This window comes from Chlorocebus sabaeus, chromosome 15 (genome assembly GCF_047675955.1).
Source record: "Chlorocebus sabaeus isolate Y175 chromosome 15, mChlSab1.0.hap1, whole genome shotgun sequence".
Classification (NCBI taxonomy): domain Eukaryota; kingdom Metazoa; phylum Chordata; class Mammalia; order Primates; family Cercopithecidae; genus Chlorocebus; species Chlorocebus sabaeus.
The window spans coordinates 33,906,552-33,927,342 of record NC_132918.1 but is presented as its reverse complement, the minus strand read 5'-3'; the positions used below and the strand labels follow the sequence as shown (position 1 = coordinate 33,927,342).

At 38.3% G+C, this 20,791-nt stretch overlaps 1 protein-coding gene across 1 annotated transcript in view; it reads left to right on the top strand.

Annotated features, from left to right (window-relative positions):
• Nucleotides 1-20,181, top strand: part of LEKR1 (leucine, glutamate and lysine rich 1) — a 240,862-nt gene extending 220,681 nt beyond the window's left edge. The window contains exons 12-13 of the mRNA XM_008008604.3: nt 1,939-2,238; nt 19,432-20,181. Coding sequence (XP_008006795.3) covers nt 1,939-2,238; nt 19,432-19,845 — 714 coding nt within the window. The 3' untranslated portion in view covers nt 19,846-20,181. The remainder of the gene's footprint in view (nt 1-1,938; nt 2,239-19,431) is intronic.
• The last annotated feature ends 610 nt before the right edge of the window (nt 20,182-20,791 follow it).

Genomic DNA, 20,791 nt, shown 5'->3' with positions numbered 1-20,791 from the left:
GGGTTCTCACCTCTTGCTTCCTGGCTTCTGATGCCCCAGGCTCCACTGAGTCTCCCCTTTTCTTCCTCCTCTCACTCTGTGACTGCTGTTGCAGCCCTGGGTGGTTCAGGATCCCATCAGCAGGAGAACGCAGACAGGCAAGCTGGAACTTGCCAGATGTTACAGTTTCTCAAAAGAAGTCATAAATCCACATTTTGTAAGTGAAACCTCCTGATCTTTAAATGTTGACTGCCTTTTAAAAAATAAAAACATATTTGTGGTTATGTGAACCTCTTCTCCCAAGGATAACTTGCTTTATTTCAATGTCAGCTCTTCTCTGGGTGATGGAAACCACTGTAACAGACCTGACAGTGACCTTCTTCCCTCCTGGATTAATTGAAGATAATAGAATATTAATTTATAAAATTATGAACTATGGTGAAGAGACTTCTCACACAAGTTATTCTTTCTGTAAATTTAACATTTGAAAGAAATTTTGGATACACAACTCTTTTTATGTAATAGTTCACAAAGTCCTTGGAACCTTGGTCTGTGAATGGTTTCCAGATTCTTAGTGGGCTAGTTTCTTGTTGTGCTAATATTTATAACATGACAATAATTGAGTGTAAGTAATAAGGATATGTTCCATTAGAAGCAGCTCTTGTTTTGTTGTTTTGTTTTTTAAGGAGAAAGAAAATAAGAGGTCTTTTCCTTTCTAAAGACTTTCACGCTATGAGGAAAAGCTTCTCCAAGTTATTCTCTCATTCATTTATCTAGAGGTACCACCTTGAGAAGCAGTACATTTTCAGAATATTCAGGTGTTTTCTACAACTGTGCTATCCATCTTGGTCGCCACGTGTGGCTATGAAAGTTTCCATTAAATTAATTAAAATTAAATACAATTTAAATTCAGTTCTTTGGTCACATTAGTCGTATTTCAGGTGCTCAATAGTCAATACTCTTTTTTGAGAGCTATGGTTAGAGTATTTACACCATGGAAATTAGATACAAATATTGCTTTTTTTTCTTTTTTTGAGAGTCAGTTGTTAAACATTTACCAGCACTGTCAGTAGCCACATGTGCCTAGTGACTACCATATTGGATAACATAGAATATTTCTACCACCACAGAAAGCTCTGTTGGGCAGTACTATTCTGGAAGGCATAGTATCTGGAGTTCCTCCCGCCATTATTTACAAAAAAGAAAAAAAATTATGTCAAAGAAAAATTTATTGGTATACTTAGGGTAAAGTATAACTTTAGCGCTCTCCTCCTTGCATTCCCCAAAATCAGGAATCCCCTGATTCCTCAAAAATCAGGCATTTTGAGATCCCAAAGCCAACCTAGTTAGGTCTAGACAGGCCCCTGATCTATTTGTCAAGACTTTAACTGAGGCTGGGCACAGTGGCTCACACCTGTAATCCCAGCACTTTGGGAGGCTGAGGCAGGAGGATTGCTTGAGCCCAGGAGTTTAAGACCAGCCTTGGCAACATAGAGAGACACCATCTCTACAAAAAATAAAAAATTACCAGGCCTGGTGGCATGAGTCTGTGATCCAGCTACTGGAGAGGCTGAATTGGGAGGATCGTTTGAGCCCAGGAGGTCAAGGCTGCTGAGAGCCATGATTACACCTCTGCACCACTGCGCTCCAGCCTTAGCAACAGAGCAAGACCCTGTCTCAAAAAAAAGACTTGTCCTATCCTTTGTAGCTTAATATAGTCACAGAAATTTATATATTTCCAAAAATTCCCAAGTGATTAATGTGATACTGTTTTAAGTAGAAAAATAAATGTTTTAGTCTTTTAAAAAGAAAATCTTGAAGGCCTGCATGTCATGGGTTTGTTTTCGTCTGATCAAGTGAGTACACTGATTAATGAGAATAAACCTCTTAAAAACCGTAAGAATTCTGTGGTTACCTAGAAACTATTGCCTACAAACTAATATGAGATTTATCTTACAGATATCTGACTTAATCACAGGCGCTACAAGAGATCTAAGACAGGAAGTGACCGCTCTTAGAGAAAAACTTCATGAATCCCATATTCGGTACACTGAAGAATCTGAGTCAAAGGAAAAAGAAATTGAAAATCTTAAAAATTTGGTTGCAGAATTTGAATCTCGCTTGAAAAAGGAAATTGACAGTAATGATTCAGTTTCAGAAGACTTGAGGAAGGAAATGAAACAGAAGTCAGATGAACTGAAAAGAGTAATGCTGGCTCAAACACAACTGATAGAGCAATTTAACAAGTCCCAGGAAGAGGTAGGAAGCAGATAGTGGTACCTTTGCAATTAATCAAAGAGCACATGTTCTTTCAACAAACAAACAAAAACGTGAAAGGCAGCTTAGTTTCCTGGAAAGAGCCCTGGAATGTTAGTCTGACCTAAGTCACATCCTGGTGCTCTGTCCTTAACTTTAGGCAGTCACTTAGCCTCTCCAGACCTGGCTTTCCCTTAAACTACATAATCTCTAAAAGTTTTCTTGGCACCCAGTTCTTTCTTGCAAATAACTATTTTAAGCCTCTAAGACTAGGAATCTTTATATGTTTATGTCTTATTTGTTTTAATGTTAAATCTTTGGCAAATAAACTTTTAGAGCACTTTCTGCATACTTAAAAAAAAAATTAGACTGTCTTTTAAATACAATTTTACCATAGGTTTTTACCTTCCTATCAATGTAAACTTATAAGGTAATAGGCATGCATCAGTTTTCTTTCTTATGTATGCATGATTATTTCAGTGATGTTTTTCATTCAAACTGCAGTAGACTTATTTTGATTTGAAAACATTTTTCAAAGTATTATGTCTGAACTATTGAAGAGTTTAGAAGTAGTGAAACAATTCATCTGTTCTCTAATCACCAATATCGTATCACATTACAATATTTGATCCCTTTGATGACGGTATAGCAAATAAAGGCAAATGGAGGAAGATTCTGAATGTTGGTGAGAAGTAATATTTTTGTTGGTTTGATTGAAATCAATAAAGGCATAAAAGGAAAGCGCTAATAGCAGTATCAATTATTAACAATTAAATATGCCATGGTCTTGCTATATTTAAATTATCAGTCAAAATAGAAAATTTACATCATCATTGTAATTATGTAATCATGAAGTCAACCTATTACAACAAAGTTATAAATTTGAAATAAAATATGGAATAGACAGAATACTAGATCAAGAATAATGCCTAAAACAACTCTATAAGTAGAAATTATTTACAAGTTACAAATGAGGAAGAGACTGAAGAAGGCTGAACAATTTCCATAAGGTCAGACAGCTTGGTGGAGCTAAGATTAAAATTTGAATTTCTATGATATGATGTTTCCTCTTTTGGGAAACCTAGTTCTTATTATTCTGCTTCTATATTTCACAGTGACTACAGACTTAGTTAACATCTCCAGGGACTCAATTTTCTTTTAGTATTATAATTAAGACAAAAAGATGATGAAGTGTCTCTTGTTGTTACATAGCAGCACAGTACCCCCAGTGAAGGAAGCCACACCCCCAGTTCAGGCAGGAGTAAGGTGGAAGAGCACACATGGACTTAGCTCCACTGAAGAAACCCTGAGAAAGAGAGACGTGATGCTGATTTGCCTCAAATGCGACAGCAGTAGTGAATCTCTAGAGGAGGGAAGCAGGGTAAAAGACAGAAAGGTCAAGGCCAACTAGACTAGCAGATTTTCTAACTATTTATTCACTAAAGAAATGGCAATATAGAAAATGAGGAGTAAATTATAAACTAGGAGAGGTAGAAAAAGATGGAAGGGTCAAATTCAGTAAATGTATATTAGCATCTATGTTACTCTGTTCTTGCCTTACTCTAAAGGAATATGTGAGACTGGATAATTTATAAAGAAAAGAGGTTTAGTTGGCTCATGGTTCTGCAGGCTGAACAGGAAGCATAGTGCCTGCCTCTGTTTCCGGTTAGGACCTTAGGAAGCTTGCAATCATGGCAAAAGGTGAAAGAGAAGCCCAGTGCATCACGTGGTGACAGAGAGGTGGGGGGAGGTGCCACATTCTTTTGTGAACTAACCCAGCAAGAACTCATTCATCAGCAACGGGATGGTGCTAAGCAATTCATGAGGGATCTGCTGCCGCGATTCAAACACCTCCCACCTAGGCCCCACCTCCAACATTGAGGATTACATTTCAACATGAGATTTGGAGCTGACAAACTTCCATACCCCATAACAGCATCTATCTGGGTGCCAGGCACATGTTAGGTAGGTACTGATGATATAATTATGAATAAGACTGACAACTGCCACTTCCTGCTCTCAAAAAAAAATTTAAAGAAAACTTTGCATGAGTAATTAAGTTAATATCCAAAGGAAAGAATGATCTAAACAGAATTTATCATAAAAACAGCATAGACTGAAAGCTAGAACATTTGCCTGAAGAGCTGGTATAAATTATCTATTGCTATGTGACAAATTATCCCCAAGTTTAGCAGCTTCAAACAACAAACATTTATTATCTCATAGCTTCTGTGGGTCAGGAATCTGAGCATGGCTTAGCTGCGTGTCTCTGGTTTAGAGGCTCAAGTTCTCTCATGAGATTGGTGTCAGGGTGTCCACTGGGCTGCCGTCTCATCTAGAGGCTCAACTACGATGGGACTGGCTTTCAGGCTTACTTATATGGTTGTTGGCAGGATGTATTTGGCCAGAGGCTTCCCTCAGTTCCTTGCCACATGGACCTCTCCATAGAACAGCTCAGTGTGTCAGCTGACTTCCTTCAGGGCAAGCAAGTGAGTGAGAATGAGAGAGAGAAGGTACTAAGACAGAAGCCACAGTCTTTTTGCAACGTAATCTCAGAAGACACATCCCAATGCTTCTGCTGTATTCCATTCATTACAAATGAATCAATAAGTCAAACCCACACTCAAGGTGAAATCATTGCACAAAGATAAGAATATCAGGAGGGTAAGGATCATTAGGGGGCATTTTAAAGGCTTCCAATCACAGGGCTTCTGGAGGTGATTTTGGCAAGAGAAAATAGACTAAAAGTGAAGAGTGGATTTCTTCATCAACAAAAGGAACTGCATTTGGAACTCTTCCTGCTCATTTGTTGTTAAAAGAAGCCACTTAGGAATAAAGCTTCTTTAAAAATGTGGACTGAAAGACATAAGACATTGGGTTGGTATGTAAATGATCATAGATCATTGCTACAGAGGAGAAAAGGATCATCCCAAAGGTAAAGAAAACCAATTAAGGGCATACTTAGGCGGGCAATATCCTTTTGTGGGAGCAGAGAGAGTAGACTAGATTTTCCTTTAGAAGTTACCAGAATATCACCTCAAAGTTAACTAATTTGAACTGAACTGTAAGAGTAAATAATTAAGGCTGCTTATCTGGCTAAGCATGCCAGAGTCCAAAATATGCTTATAAAAATAGGAAATGAGCCAATAAAAGGGATAGGATTTATGAGCTAGAAAGAATAGAGGCCATAGCATGTAAAGTGAAAATCACCACGTTTTTTGATCATGCATTCCAGACACTTGAAATTTCTCAGATTCTGGAGAAATAAAGCTGCATTTAAGTGGAAAACAAATTCCCATTAGAATGAAAATAAATTAATGGTCTAATAAGGAGGCTAATTAAGAGGAGGAAAGCCCTGTTCTCTTTCAAGTGGCCAAATAACGGGTAGACTTTGTTTTTAATTGTATGAAGAAAGTTCTCAAGGATAAGAGGAAAGCCAAATCCTCTAAAGGGCAAAATGGGCCTTCCTAAATGGAGCAGGGATTATTGGAGCGCATCACCAGAAACAGCAAGTGTCACAAAGCAGAGCAACAAAGGGTGCAGGTCAATAAAAAGAGAAAATGGAAAATAAAACTGTGCTAGAAATGTAAATGTGAACAAGGAGTCCCTGAAAAGATACATTAAAAGATTAGAAAGCAGGGAGAGAGGGAGTGAGAAAGAAAGAAAGTTAATATGTTAGAGAATAACACTTATCAGTAAAACCAAAGTCAAAATGGGTCATATGCTTCTTGATGCTCATTTTCCTTCCTACTGGTTCCATGTGAGTACAGTCAAGACAGTGTGACCCCACTGTTAGGGACCTTGTTGTGATCCCGAGGAAGAATGTGGTTAAATTCCAGTAAACAGCTCATATACAATCACTGAAGGAAAATCAGTACACATAGTTCAATATTTTTGTTGTTTGAAGACCACACATAAGGGAGTCAAAAGAGCAGTAGTTTTAAATGCTATAGTTATTGTAGTCATACAATGAAGATGAGTGATACTCAAAAATATAAAATAATGCTCTTGGTTAAACATGGAGAATTGAATACGTATGTTTATCTCTACTTCATTCCACTGCCACTAAAATGGCAATCAATTAATAAAAAGTGAATAAATCCAGTAGGACAAAGAGAACAGGAGAGAAGTTAGCACTTGATAAAAAAAGATGTTGACCAAAGCTTACAAAAATGGAAAGCAAGTGTCTAAGAGACAAATGACTTATCAGACTAGAGAATATTGAAACCTAATGCCTGTGAGGATTGGGGATGGGAGGATCCAAAACAGAAAATCTAGTTATGTGACACAACACTAGAGAGGCTCAGGAACTGGAGAAACTAGGTGCAGGCATAATTTGTTTTACTGCATGTCACTTTATTGTGCTCCATAGATACTCTGGGTTTTATTACAAATTGAAGGTTTATGTCAACCCCTATGTTGAGAAAGTCTGTCAGTGTCATTTTTTCAACTGCATGTGCTCACTTTGTGTCTCTGTGTCACAGTTAGGTAATTCTTGCAATATTTTAAACTTTTTCATTATTATATCTGTTATGGTCATGCAATCAGTGATCTTTGATGTTACTGTTACACTTGTTGGTAGGTGCCAAGAATGGTGCCTATATAAGACAGCAAACTTAATAGATAAATGCTGTGTGTGTTCTGACTAATCCACTGACTGGCCAGCCCCCCATCTCTCTTCTCCTCAGGCCTCCCTATTTGCTGAGACAAAACAATATTGAAATTAGGGCAATTAACAACCCTACAATGGCTCCTAAGCATTCAAGTGAAAGGAAGAATTACACATCTCTTACTTTAAGTCAAAAGGCAGAAATGATTAAGCTTAGCAAGGAAAGCAAATCAAAAGTTGAGATAACCCAGAAGCTAAGCCTCTTGGTCCAGTTAGCCAAGTTGCGAATTCAAATGAAAAGTTCTTGAAGGCAATAAAAGTGCTACCTCAGTGAAGAATGATAAGAAAATAAAACAGCCTTCTTGCTGATATGGAGAAAGTTTGAGTGGTCTAGGTAGAAGATAAAACCAGTCATAATATTCCCTTAAGCCAAAGCCTAATCCAGAGAAAGACCCTAACTCTCTCCAATTCTGTGAAGACTGAAAGAGATGAGGAAGCTGCAGAAGAAAAGTTGGAAGCTAGCAATGGTAGGTTTATGAGGTTCAAGACAAGAAGCCATTTCCATAACATAAAAGTACAAGGTGAGAGAGCAAGTGCTCATGTCGAAGCTGTGGTAAGTTAACCAGATCTAGTTAAGATCATTTATGAGGTGGCTACATTAAACAACAGATTTTCAATGTAGATGGAACAGCCTTCTATTGGAAGAAGGTACCATCTAGGACTTTCATAGCTGTGGTACAGAAGCTTTGAAGCCAAACTTCAAGAATTAGCCTTCAAAGGACAGGCCATCCCCAAAATCCTAGCACCCTTAAGAATCATGCTAAATCTACTATACTCTGTGCTTTATAAGTGGGGCAACAAAGCCTGGATGACAGTACATCTTTTTGCAGCATGGCTTATTGAATATTTTAAGCCTGTTGAGACCTACTGTTCAGAAAAAAAAAAAAAAAAAATCCCTTTCAAAATATTGCTTCTCGTTGACAATGCTTCTGGTCACCCAAGAGCTCTGATGGGGATGAACAACGGAATTAATGTTTTCATGCCTGGAAACACAACATCCATTCTGCAGCCCATGCCTCAAGGAACAGTTTTGACTTTCAAGTCTTATGATTTAAAAAATATGTTTCATAACATGACAGCTGCCATAGTTAGTGATTCCTCTAATGGATCTGGGCTAAGTAAATTCAAAACCTTCTGGAAAGGATTCACCACTCTAGATGCCATTAAGACCATTCCTGATTCATGGGAGGAGGATAAAATGAGTTGATTCCAGCTCTCATGGATGACTTTGAAGGTTTAAAAGTTCAGTGGAGGAAGTGGCAGAAATAGCAAGAGAACTAGAATTAGAAGTGGAGTCTGAAGATGTGGCTGAACTGCCGCAAACTTGAACATATAAAAAGTTACGTCTTATAGATGAGCAAAGAAAGCCATTTGTTGAAATGGAATCTACTCCTGTGAAGATGCTTTGAAAAATATTGAAATGACAACAAAGGATTGAAATATTATATAAAATTAGTTGATAAAGCAGTGACAGGGTTTGAGAGGATTCACTCCAATTTTGAAACAAATTCTGTGGGTAAAATGCTGTCAAACAGCATCACATGCTACAGAGAAATCTTTCAAAAATGGAAGAGTCAATTGATGTGGCAAACATCATTGTTGTCTTTTTTTTCTTTTTCTTTTCTTTTTGAGACAGAGTTTCACTCTGTTGCCCAGGCTGGAGTGCAGTGGCGCAATCTCAGCTCACTACAACCTCTGCCTCCCAGGTTCAAGTGATTCCTGTGCTGTTGTCTTCTTTTAAGAAATTGCCACTGCCATCCCAACCTTCAGCAACTTCCACCTTGACCAGTCAGCAGCCATCAACATTGAAGCAAGACCCTCCACCAGCAGAAGATACAACCCACTGAAGGCTTAGATGATTGTTAGCATTTTTTAACAGTAAAATATTTTTAAATTAAGGTATGTACATTTTTTAAACTTAATGCTATTGCACACTTAAATACAGTATGGTGTAAACATAATTTTTATATGCAGTGGGAAACCAAAAAATTCATGTGACTTTCTTTATTACAATATTTGCGTTATTTTGGTCTAGAACCAAACACACACTATCTCTGTATGCCTATGCCTCTGAAAGAGGGATGTAAGGGTGGAGTGGAAAACAAGACTGAAAGATTATAAACGGAGCAAACAGATCCTTAGAGATGCCTTCCCAGTTCCTAAGAAGCCCCTGCCCACCATCCTGGCAGAGTACCAGGGGGTTACTCTCTAGCAAAACTGAATGAGAAAAGGCACTGAACCTGAGGACAAAAGAGATAAAGCAAGGGTATGTTAAGTAGGGAGACCTCCCAGTACCCTTCACACTCTCACTTTTCAGAACACAAGTAACCAGGCTTATGTATTAATGGCCATAAAAAAAGAAATTGGAAGAGCACCCTCTGGAGAAATGAGCTGCCTCAAAAGATAAGACCGACCTGGCGGAGTGGCTCACACCTGTAATCCCAGCACTTTAGGAGGCCAAGGCAGGCAGATCACATGAGGCCAGGAGTTTGAGACCAGCCTGGCCAACATGGTGAAACCCCGTCTCTACTGAAAATACAAAAAAATTAGCTGGGTGTGGTGGTGCACGTCTGTAATCCCAGCTACTCAGGAGGCTGAGGCACAAGAATCACTTGAACCTGGAAGGTGGAGGTTGCAGTAAGCAGATATCACACCATTGCACCCCAGCCTGGGTGACAGCAAGACTCTGTCTCAAAAATAAATAAATAAAAAAGATAAGACCCATTGATACCGACAGTTGGGATATATCAATGAAATGGCTATATCCATGTTCAATCTACCTACTTAGAAGGATATCAGCCAATAAACCGAATACAAGCACACTGAGCTTAAGGTAACATTTTGGGGACCCATTTTTATTTTTATTTTTATTTTTATTTTTATTTTTAAGATGGAATCTCACTGTCTCCCAGGCTGGAGTGCAGTGGCTGGATTTTGGCTCACTGCAACCTCCACCTCCCAGGTTCATGCCGTTCTCCTGAGTAGCTGGGACTACAGGCACCCGCCACCATGCCTGGATAATTTTTTGTATTTTTAGTAGAGACGGGGTTTCACTGTGTTAGCCAGGATGGTTTCGATCTCCTGACCTCATGATCCGCCCATCTCAGCCTCCCAAAGTGCTGGGATTACAGGCATGAGCCACCACGCCCGTTCGGGGACCCATTTTTAAACACGAACAGCCAAGGATCACCAATTATTTGAGAAACATCTCTAATGTGAAGAACAGAAACAATAAGCAAAAAAGAACTTCACAGAAAAAAAAATACAAAACAATACAGGGAGCAAAAGAGAACTTAAAAATATATAATTAATATCCTCAGAGAGAAAAGAGATGATATTGTATTCATTAAACATAAACAGCCAGCTACAAAAAAAAGAACAAGAGTGAGTATTAAAATATAAGGACTGAAATGTTTAAAAATCAATATTTGGGTTAGATGATAAAGATGTGAAATCTAGAAAGCAGAAGAAAAAAGCAAAAAGATGAAGAAAAGAAAAAGAAAATTCAAGGAAATAAGAAATAGAAGATAATGCGTTCCAAATTCCAAAGGAAAATTACGCCCAGCCTAGAATTCTATATCTTGCCAAAACAATCCATCAAGTATCAAACACAGGTATTTTCAGACTTCAGACTTCTCAAAAATACTACTACCCTGGCAACCTTTTTCAGGAAGCTGTTAGAAGATATATGACAGCACAATGAGGGAATAAGTAATAAAGGAGAAAATATAGGAATCAGGAAATAAGGAATCCAACACAGGAGAGAGATGAAGGGAATCCCAGGACAACGGTGGGAAGAAATGCTAGGATTACAGCAGTGCATCAGATTGAAAGAACAAGCATACCAAAAGAAAGTTCTTAGAATGTTGAGCAGAAGCATGGTGGGTTCTTAGAAGTATGTCTCCAAGAACAAAGAGAAGCTGATAGCTTACGTGGGGTGTTTGAACATGTGGAGAGGATATTTACACTTCTGTAAGTCTGGTGAAAAATTAGTATCAATACCCAGAAAACAAAGCAGAAAAATTATGAGACAATAACTCTGGATGGAAGCTGTGCAAGGAAGAAAATGTCGTCATAGTACATAACATGGCCCAGATGTGCATATGTTTGTATACTATAATCATATAAAGATGAATATAGATTAAGCTAAAAATTGTGACAGAAATATGAGGATAGGAGGAGCAGCAGCATCTATTGGGAATTGGTATAGAAAGCTGAACCCTCATCTTCCGTTCCATGCAGTAAGTAGATATGTTCAAAACTGAAAAACAAAGAGATCGATGTATAATGATGTTATTTTGAATTACGGAGGGTAACTATCAGAAGAAATAGTTTAAAGATCTGAAAATGGTTATTCCTGGGAGGCAGGACTTGGGAATGTGAAGAAGTGTTTTTTTCATTGTGAGTTTTAGTATTATTTTACTTTTTAGCTATATGTAATACTTTAATTTTAAAAAATTAAAAATAATAGAAAGGAATAAAGTATAAAAAGGACCTGGTAGAGAAGGCGACAGAGATAAGAATAAAGGTCAAGCAAGGAATATTAAAGAAAAATCAGGAAAGTTACAAGTAAAACAAAAGCAACAAAATATAAACCTTCATGAGATTTTCTTTTCAGATTATGAGAAATGAAAAAAGACAAAGCAGATTCTAGCTTAAACTTTAGTAACGGGTGCCTGGCACACTTCTGTTTATTCCTCAAGTCTAAGTGCAAAGAGAACCCCTCCATGAAGTCACAAAATCTCAGAGGCAAAATTAGCTATACACCTGTGCGCCTACTGCAGTTGCTTATTTATCCATTCATTTAACAGGTAAACAGTTTTGTTGTTTTTATAGTGCTAAGGAAAAAAATAAATCAGGATAAAAGGGATACTTTCTGAAGGAGGGGTGCTATATTAGACGGGGTGGTAAAAGGCTCTGAGAAAATAACAAGGCAAAGAACATTCCAAGGAAAAAAACACTCCAGGCAAAGGTAATAGTTAGTGTCAAGACCCAGAAGCAAGGAGCATACTGGGAACCTTAAAGAAGCCACAAGGAAGTCAGCAAGCACTGCTGGAGCTTAGTGAGCAAGGATAGTGATAGAAACCAAGGTTAAAGGGCCAGTTTGCATGCAGTCTTTGATACTTGCAAAAGTCTATGATACTTTTCTAAGTGTGATAAGTCTTTGGATACTTTTCTAAGTGTGATAGAAAGTCACCTAGGAATTTTGAACAAGGAATTGACATGATCTGACTTATTTTTAGAAGATAACTGACTTCTGATTAGAAAATAGGTTGAAGAGGGCAAAAATGAGAGCAAGGCTGTGAAGGAGGTGACAAATCACCAGATTTGGGATATAGTTTAGGGATGAAGGCAATAGAAGTTGCTGATGGATTGGATGATATGAAATCATAAAAAGGAGTCAAGGATAACTCCGAAGTTTGGAATCTCAGCAACTGAGAGAGTGCTGAGATGGCAAATGCTAGAAAAGAAATACAATTGGGGAGGAATATCAAGAATTTTATTTGGGACATGTTGCTCTTAATATGCCTATTAGATACCCAAGGGGAGATGTTGACTAGGCACTATGGCCACAGGGAAGGCAAGCTGGAGATGTCAATTTTGGACAAATCCACGTGTAGCTGATACTTAACCCCTGGGACTGAATGAGATCACCCAGAGGATTAGGCAATAGAGAAAGGGTTGAGAACAGGCACTCCAACTTTTAGAGGCTTGGAAGAGGAGTAGAATCTAGCAATGGTGACAGAAAAGGAGCTTCTGGTGAGGTAGGAAGAAAACCGGAAGAGAACACTATCAAGGACTCTAAAGAAAGACAGTAGTTAAAGAAGAGTACATGCCATATAGACAGGCCCACAGTCCCTTATCTGAAAACTTTGGGCTTAGATATAAAATTATTTTGAATTTTAGAAAGTTAGTACAGTATGTCCTCATAGATGTAGGGCAGCCTCCCCATGCAATGACATTAATACTTCTGCAGTGAAACATCTGAATGTTCACATGAAATGGGACAAAGACTGTAATTAGCCTTCTATCAGTTTAGTCAGATTTTATCACTAAATGTAATGAGCTACATTTTTTTCTTTTCAGAGCTTTTTGGATGTCAAAAGTAAGGCTAAAGGACTATAGATCTGTATTGGCTTTCATTACAACAGCTGTTTTTATTGTTTATGTTGGTTTGCCCGACCATCTCCTAGCATCTTGAATCTGTTTTGTTTAAAAAACAAAGGAAAGTACATGTGTTTCTCTACAGGGCTACCAAGATGATAGGAAAAAATCAAAGATTTGCCTCCTAACTATTAACAGTGGTTACCTTAGAAGTATAGGAAGAGATAGACAGGGATTTTACTTCTTACATACTTTTTAAAAATATTGACATCATGGGTTATTTTTAACATTTTGGTGTTTTGAAAATATGTTTCCAATGTAAACTCTATTTTTAAAAAATGAAAGAAAGAAACTCCATTTACAAAAGAAAGTTTAGGCCAGGCATGGTGGCTCACACCTATAACCCAGCATTTCAGGAACTCAAGGCAGGAGGATCACTTGAGCTTGGAGTTCAAGACCAGCCTGGGAAACATAGGGAGACCCTGTCTCTACAGAAAATGCAAAAATTAGCTGGGCATGGCGGCACACACCTGTAGTCCCAGCCACTTGAGAAGCTGAGGACGGAGGATTGCTTGAGCCTAGGGGATAGAGGCTATAATGAGCCGTGATCGTGCTTCTGTACTGGAGCCTGGGCGACAACCTGAAACCTTGTCTCAAAAAACAAAAAGAAAAAAGTTTATTAACTAATCTAGCAAAGATGGATTTATGTAAACTCTAAGATTAAATTGTAGGAATACATGGTATTTGCAAGCACAAATAGTTTACTTGCAAGAGGGATTTGCTTAGTTTTAGGATAAGCATTTATTTTATTTGCATGTTTAATCAATATACAGAATACGGCACACACTTCTCTGGTAATTCCATCTATGAGAATGGAGTAACCAAAGTACCAGCAAGTAAATTACCAAAAAGTAGTTGGCAGTTTGGGGACATAATAAAATTAGAATATCTATGTCTTTTTTAAAGAGTAAGAGGGTAAAAGGAGGTTCTCCATCCTCCAGCAGGAAACATGGGGAGGATCAGGAAAGCTTTTAGGGGACAGGGACTATACCTAGGCTTGGTTAGCAGGGAGGATGAGTGAACTGAGAACCTGAAAACCTTAGCCTTGGGCCATGGAGCAGAAGGGGGCTCAGACTGGGAGTCTCTGTGGTGAGGAAGATACCAGAAAGTTGACAGAATGAGAAGATATATTGAGAAATTTTTGTATATTTAATTAGTGCTAGTTAAATTGTGTATGTTTAATTAGTGCTAATTAAATCTAAATTAAGTTGGATTATTGACTTAGAAAAGTTAATCCTGCATACTTGGTCATCATGGGCTCTTCTTCTCTGCCCTGCAAATCTGCCTCTGAAGCATATCAGTCTGAGGGATTATTGCCCTCTGTTGCTACAACTTTTGTTTGAATATGTCTACTGTAGTTGGTTTTATTATGTTTGTAAGCAGGGAAATATAATTTTGAAAACAACCAGCCTGACATCCATCTTTTTTGCTGGAAATCTTTTCAGATTCTCATTCTTGTTTTACCAAAAGGCCATTTCCACTAACTTTTTGCAGTGTTTTGGGCTGATCAGATTAGTTGAACAGAAGCCTAGAAGGCTTTGAATGGGAGGTGGGAACATCCTTTGCAAACTCCCACTCATTGTTTTGGTTTCCACACTTTTCCACAGAATTTCCTTTTACCTCAGCTCCCCACCCACCCGGCCAGCCACCCACTCACCTTGGGATATATCCAGTTAGGGCTGGTGGAAACTGTAATCTGATCATTCCATGGCTGATTCAGATCTTACTCGGTCTAAAGCATGAACAAAGCCATCAATCTGTGATTGTTCTTCACTGAGGAGGACTTGCTTTCCTGGCATGTTCACCCCAAAATTGTGCCAAATATAGCTGATTCCCATTGCAGATGGGAGTCTTACCTTCAGAACAATCAAGTTACACAGTAAAGCCTTCTCTCCCTTCTTCCACTGTTTTTGGAATTGAAAGCAACCCAGCTGTCTCCAAGAATAAAAAGGAAAACAAATATAAAAATAAACCACCCTTATATTGCAAGGAGTAGGGGAAATTGGCCACTTTTTAATATTAGAAATTTCAAACATATGATGAACTAATTTATATTTTCATTTTGACATTTTCCTTCTCAGTGGGAGGGCAATTAAGCCATATTTTAAGCCCATTCAAAGTAGCCTTATTCTGAAAATGTTGTAGTGATATCTATAGATAATGCTTACCACCAATCAGCAGAGCTTAAGGATGCAGGAGTGCCTAGTTCTCCCCTCCCTAGACCACCTGACCCAAGGGGCACTTGAGATAAGGACTTCCTCCATGAAAACTTGGGGCTCCTACTGTCCTCCCTGGCTTCCATCTTGCTCAACTTCAGGCTGTTTTTCACAAAGCTAGCAAAGGGATCTTCCTTTCATGCAGATTTGATCCTGCCAGCCATCTGCTTGAAATAAACTTTCAATGACTCCATATGAACCTCAGAATTAAGTCAAAACCCTAGTATTAGCACACTAACAAATTTTCTCTTGATCTGACCCTGCTCACTCTTCCCTACATCAGTCCTGGTCTCTTCTCCCCGTGTGCACCTGCCTGAGTTATATTAAGCCATGTTTTATCCCAAGTTATGCCTCTCCTTCTCTCACTGCCAGGCATTTGCACTCACTGCCCGCTCTGCCTCGAAAACCTCATTGCCTCTTCTTCACCTGGCTCATGCCTTCCTTTCCATTTTGACTTCCAGTCTAGTTACAATCCAGTGATTCTATTTTTGCCATGTTAAAATATGGCCAAAGATAATTTTATCTAAAACATAGAATACTATGCATGATTTTCAGTCTTACTGAACATACTTCATCTTGCACATTTGTCCTTGTTACTCAGTGAAAACACATTAAAATTCTGCAACAATCCAACCTTCATCTTGACTAAATTGCTGAAAACTAACCATGAGCGGATGATTCTTTTCATATATGATGGAATTTTCCACTAATGTGTCTACTTACTCTAGCCACATCCACGTGTCCTCTAGTCATGCCCTATCAGATTACACCCCAAAATAGCAACCCCCTACACTTCCATTGTTTTATTTTAATTTTTTAATCCCATAATTGAATAGATTATAAATCTGAATTGCCTGTTGAACAAAACAGAGTTATAATCTCAATTGTAGAGGAGGAGGTAATGGTGGCAGATGACATGAAGATATTGTGTGGTTCACCTAACATTTCATGATGTTTTGGCACAGAAAAGAGTAGAAGTATCAATTTTGGATATTATTTTCAATTCAGGGGTCTCCTGGTTTGGGAACTAATAGAAGAAAGAGAATTAATCCTTTGTCTTGCAAGCTAATAACCTTGAAGAAAGATGAGTTGCAGAGCAGTGAGCCCCAGACAGTCAGCAGCCCTTCCCCCACTCCACTGGCTGGCTCCATTCTCTTACTTTGGAATATGTCTAGTTAGTGTTGGTGGAAACTGTGTAATCTGATCCTTCCATGACTGGTTCAGACTTCACTGGATATAAAACATGGGTACACAGTTCAGCTTGGAGTCTGCCAGGTCTTTGCTCCCATTGAACTTGCTATGAGGACATCTTTTGGCTCACTCTACCCTTTCATGTTCTCCTTAGTGGAATGTCACTTGCCTGAAATAGCTTTTATGTGACTTGCTTTTTGGTTGTTTTCTCCAGATCATTACTCCTTTCCTTTGAGACTTGAATTTAATCTCAGTAAATTGATTGAATTTTATTTTTCTTTTAAGGAAAGCTCTTGTCATCACATCCTCCATCACTTTATCATTCCATATTGTTGTGCCTGTTATTCATGTCACTAATATGTTGGCCTCATTTTTCATTGCTATTTTTTTCTTTCACATATTCAAATAAAATTAACTCTTTCTCATTGCTTTCTTAATTAGCGATATTTTTATACTAATTTATTGAAAGCCACTTGATGTGGTTTGGATCTGTGTCCCCACCCAAATCTCATGTCAAATTGTAATCCCCAGTGTTGGAGGTGGGGCCTGGTGGGAGGTGTTTTGATCATAGGGGCAGTTTCTCATGAATGTTTTAGCACCATCCCCTTGGTGCCGTTCTTGTGATACTGAATGAGTTCTCATGAGATCTGGTTGTTTAAAGTGTGTAGCGCCTCCCCCCACCTCTCTTGCTCCTGCTCCTGCCATGTAAGATTCATCACTATCCCTTTGCCTTCCACCATGACTAGAAGCTTCGTGAGACCTCCCCAGAAGCAGAAGCTGCTAAGATTCCTGTGCAGCCTGCAGAACCATGAGCCAATTAAACCTCTTTTCTTTATAAATTACCCAGTCTCAAGTATTTCTTTATAGCAATGCAAGAATGGATTAATACACCACTTTAATAATTCCAACACTTTGCCAGCTTACTCTACTAGTAGACAAAAAATATAATGGACTGGGTCTTTCCCCCACTTTAAAAGAAACTTTGATTAATAGAACTTAGAAAACCTGGGCAAAACCAGATGAAAATGTCCTACTGTTTTTTTGTTTTTGTTTTTGTTTTGTTTTGTTTTGTTTTGTTTGTTTGTTTTCAGTGTCCTGGGAACAAAATGGTCCCTGCGTGTTTGATGTAATGAATTAGGCAACTAATTTAGGCATAGGCAGCATGGAGCAGGGCTCTGAAGGGGACTTTAGTACTTCAGAGTGGAATTACTCTCAGCAAGTTACATAACAGTGTGAGCTTCAGTCTTTATTAGTCAGATATAATTGTTGGGAGCAGGAAATGAGATGACACCTAACATGGCACCTTGTTATCTTCCTCTCTAGTCCCTCCTCCCCTACCTTTTCCACAAGTGTTTCGGCTAAAGTTAATGAGAACTAGGTGATAAAGCCACAAACACCATCCTTGCTCTCTCCAATTCCTCCAAAAATTAAAAATAACGAGAAGCAAGTGATTAACCCATGATTTTTTTTAATGTGTGTCATGTAGTAAGTAAATAGTATATGTAAATGATGAGGATTTGTTTGACCCAGGAATACAGCTTTTATAGAAAATTACTGTGCAATTGGCTAATCTGGAATTGCTCCATATTTTTCCATTTTGATTACCAAATTTGGAATTGAATAGAGTTCTGTCTATAATCATGAGAAACTCAAAAACAGGAAGATGCTACTTTCCCTGGCGCTTTGTTATTTAGTTCTACTGACAGCTGATTAGTCAGTCAACCCTTAGGGAGGATGTTTTCCACTAAGAAGCAGACTCGGGAATGCCTTGGCTGTTTTTACAAACAAGCTAACCCAATGGAAATTCATTTTTGAGTTGACGAATCGTATAGCACACTCATTTTAATTGTGTTTTCTTACTAGGATACTACTTTGAATTATTTACTTTTCAGCCTCATTTTTGACATCATAAAGACATGAATGTCAGGACACTAGGGAGATCCAAGACTTAATTCTTACCATGGGACTTGAAATAATTTTGATGAATTCCATAGACGAAACATAGGTAACTCCTCAACTAGAAATGTAGAATTTCAGAATTTCAAAGAGGCTTAATGATCTCTAGTCCAGTCACACATTTGAAGCTTAAATTTGCTTCAGGACATCCCTGTCAAGTGAGATTCAACTCTTCAGTGTCCTCCAGATAGCTCTATTAAAAAGTTCTTCCTTATTTTAAACCCCATAGCTTTCACCTTGGGTCTAGATTCTTTTATGGACATAGAAAGCAGTTCTGCTCAAACCTACGAAGGTACAAACTTCTTGAGGGCAGGGATTGTATTCACTACAACTTCTAGTAACTTGGTAAATGATTGTTGAATGAATGGAATTAATAGCAGACGATCTTCTCTATTTTGGGATATTATCTTACAGAATGGCAAATGAACATCTTATTTAAGTTCCATTGAGAAAGCATCACATGAAAACTGATTTTATTGTTTAAATGCTATAGCTGATTTTTTATTCTTTCAATCTTACACTTCAAGCGCTTTTACCTGTTTATGTTATTATAGTATACCTCTACTGTAAAAGAATATATTTAATGACTCTATAGATATTAACTATTGAGTATTACATGTGCAGAGCATACTGTCTGCGACTTGATGCAGAGAAGTTGAAACCCCACTGAAGCCAGTATTAGAAGTCCTGGGTTCTAACACCAGCCGCACCACTAACATCTGAATAACCCTGGACAGGTCACTCAGTCTCTGCAGTTGTTGACTCCTCATCTGCAAACTGCAAGGGTTGAACCAAATATGCACTCCAACTTCTTTCCACCATCACAGAGTGTTCCTGTTCTTGACTTGTCTGTCCCGTGTGGTAGACTATCACAGAGACTATCAAAGAATACAGACCTCTGATTTCCAGTTCAGTTCTCAAATTGTATCGTCAGTAACTATCTACTTATGCACATTATTTAAAGCTAAGTCGGCTTTCTTTTCCCCTCTCTCTTTTCAGAATACTTTTCTTCAGGAGACAGTGCGTAGAGAATGTGAAGAACGCTTTGAACTGACAGAAGCTTTGAGTCAAGCCAGAGAACAGCTCCTGGAACTCAGGAAGCTTCGTGGAAGTTTACCATTCTCACCGTGTTCCCTCAGCAAGGGCAGCCTAACCTCCCCTGCTGCAGCGGTCAGTAATCATGGAGAGAGAAGCCTTGCAAGACTGAACTCTGAAAAAGGAATCCAAATTCCCAGCCTGCGCGGAGTGTCAAACCCCACCACTTTCCCAACCTCAGATAAGCCCAAGAGGGTTGGCAGCTCAGGCTTGCCCATTCTCCCCCAGCCACATCCTCCCAGGGGTGGAGCATCTTCAGCAAATGAGACTAGACAGAGACTGGCGGCCATTCTTAGGAGGAGGCGGAGTCAGCAATGATCCAAAGTGAGGAGCAGGCAGCTCCCCACAGCGTGCACGCTCTTTCAGAGGGTGCCAGGAACTCACTGTAACTGAGAATGACAAAGATAAAATTGTTTTCACAGATCAGGAAGGCATACCTATAGATATATTTAACAAGAGACTGTAAAAAGCTGGAAAATTGTGAAGCCATATTTTTCAAGAGGGTTTTGATAGAGTAACAGATAAAGTTGTTGGTATTCCAGAGGTCCGATTTCTATATTTATGTTGAAATGTGCTCTATGAATATAGCCTTTTAGAGATCACAGGTAAAATTTTTCACCCATAACATCTTTTCCATTTCTTGCACCACAAGCAGATATATTTCCACAAAAAAAAAAAAAAAAAAAAAAAAAAAAAAAAAGATTGTTTGGGTTTTGTTGGTATGTGTTCATTTGTTTGTTGAGCTGAATAGGTTAAATCGATGTAACAAGTATTCCAAACAGAAAAAAAAAAAGTACTTTATCTAATTAAAATTAGAGAATCTCCAAAATGCTTAGTTCAGGTAGTTGCAGAGATCATCATCATAATTAAAAGCTTCTTTTCCTTACCTTACAATCTAATTGGTTAATCTAATTTCTTTTTAGGCTAGCTCAGAGTTAATGATAGATAACCTTCAGGAAGACAATCTTCTCTGAGTGACTGGGGACCTTCTAGAAAAAGAGATGGTAATGTCAATTCAAGGAAATAGTAGTTTATTTCTCAAATTATATAGATTATTTTAGTAAACAAATAACCTGATCATATTGATAGATATTTTCTACAATGAGTGCTTTTTGGTACTCAGAGTTAGGTCTTTATTTGGCCTTGTATTCTCAAACCATTGGGAAAAAAACTAATTCAACACAGTTTAGTAAAGTTAGAGCTAATTTGGGATTCAAATTGGGATTCAAATTACCCCCTGAAAATGGGTAACTGGTTAACATGT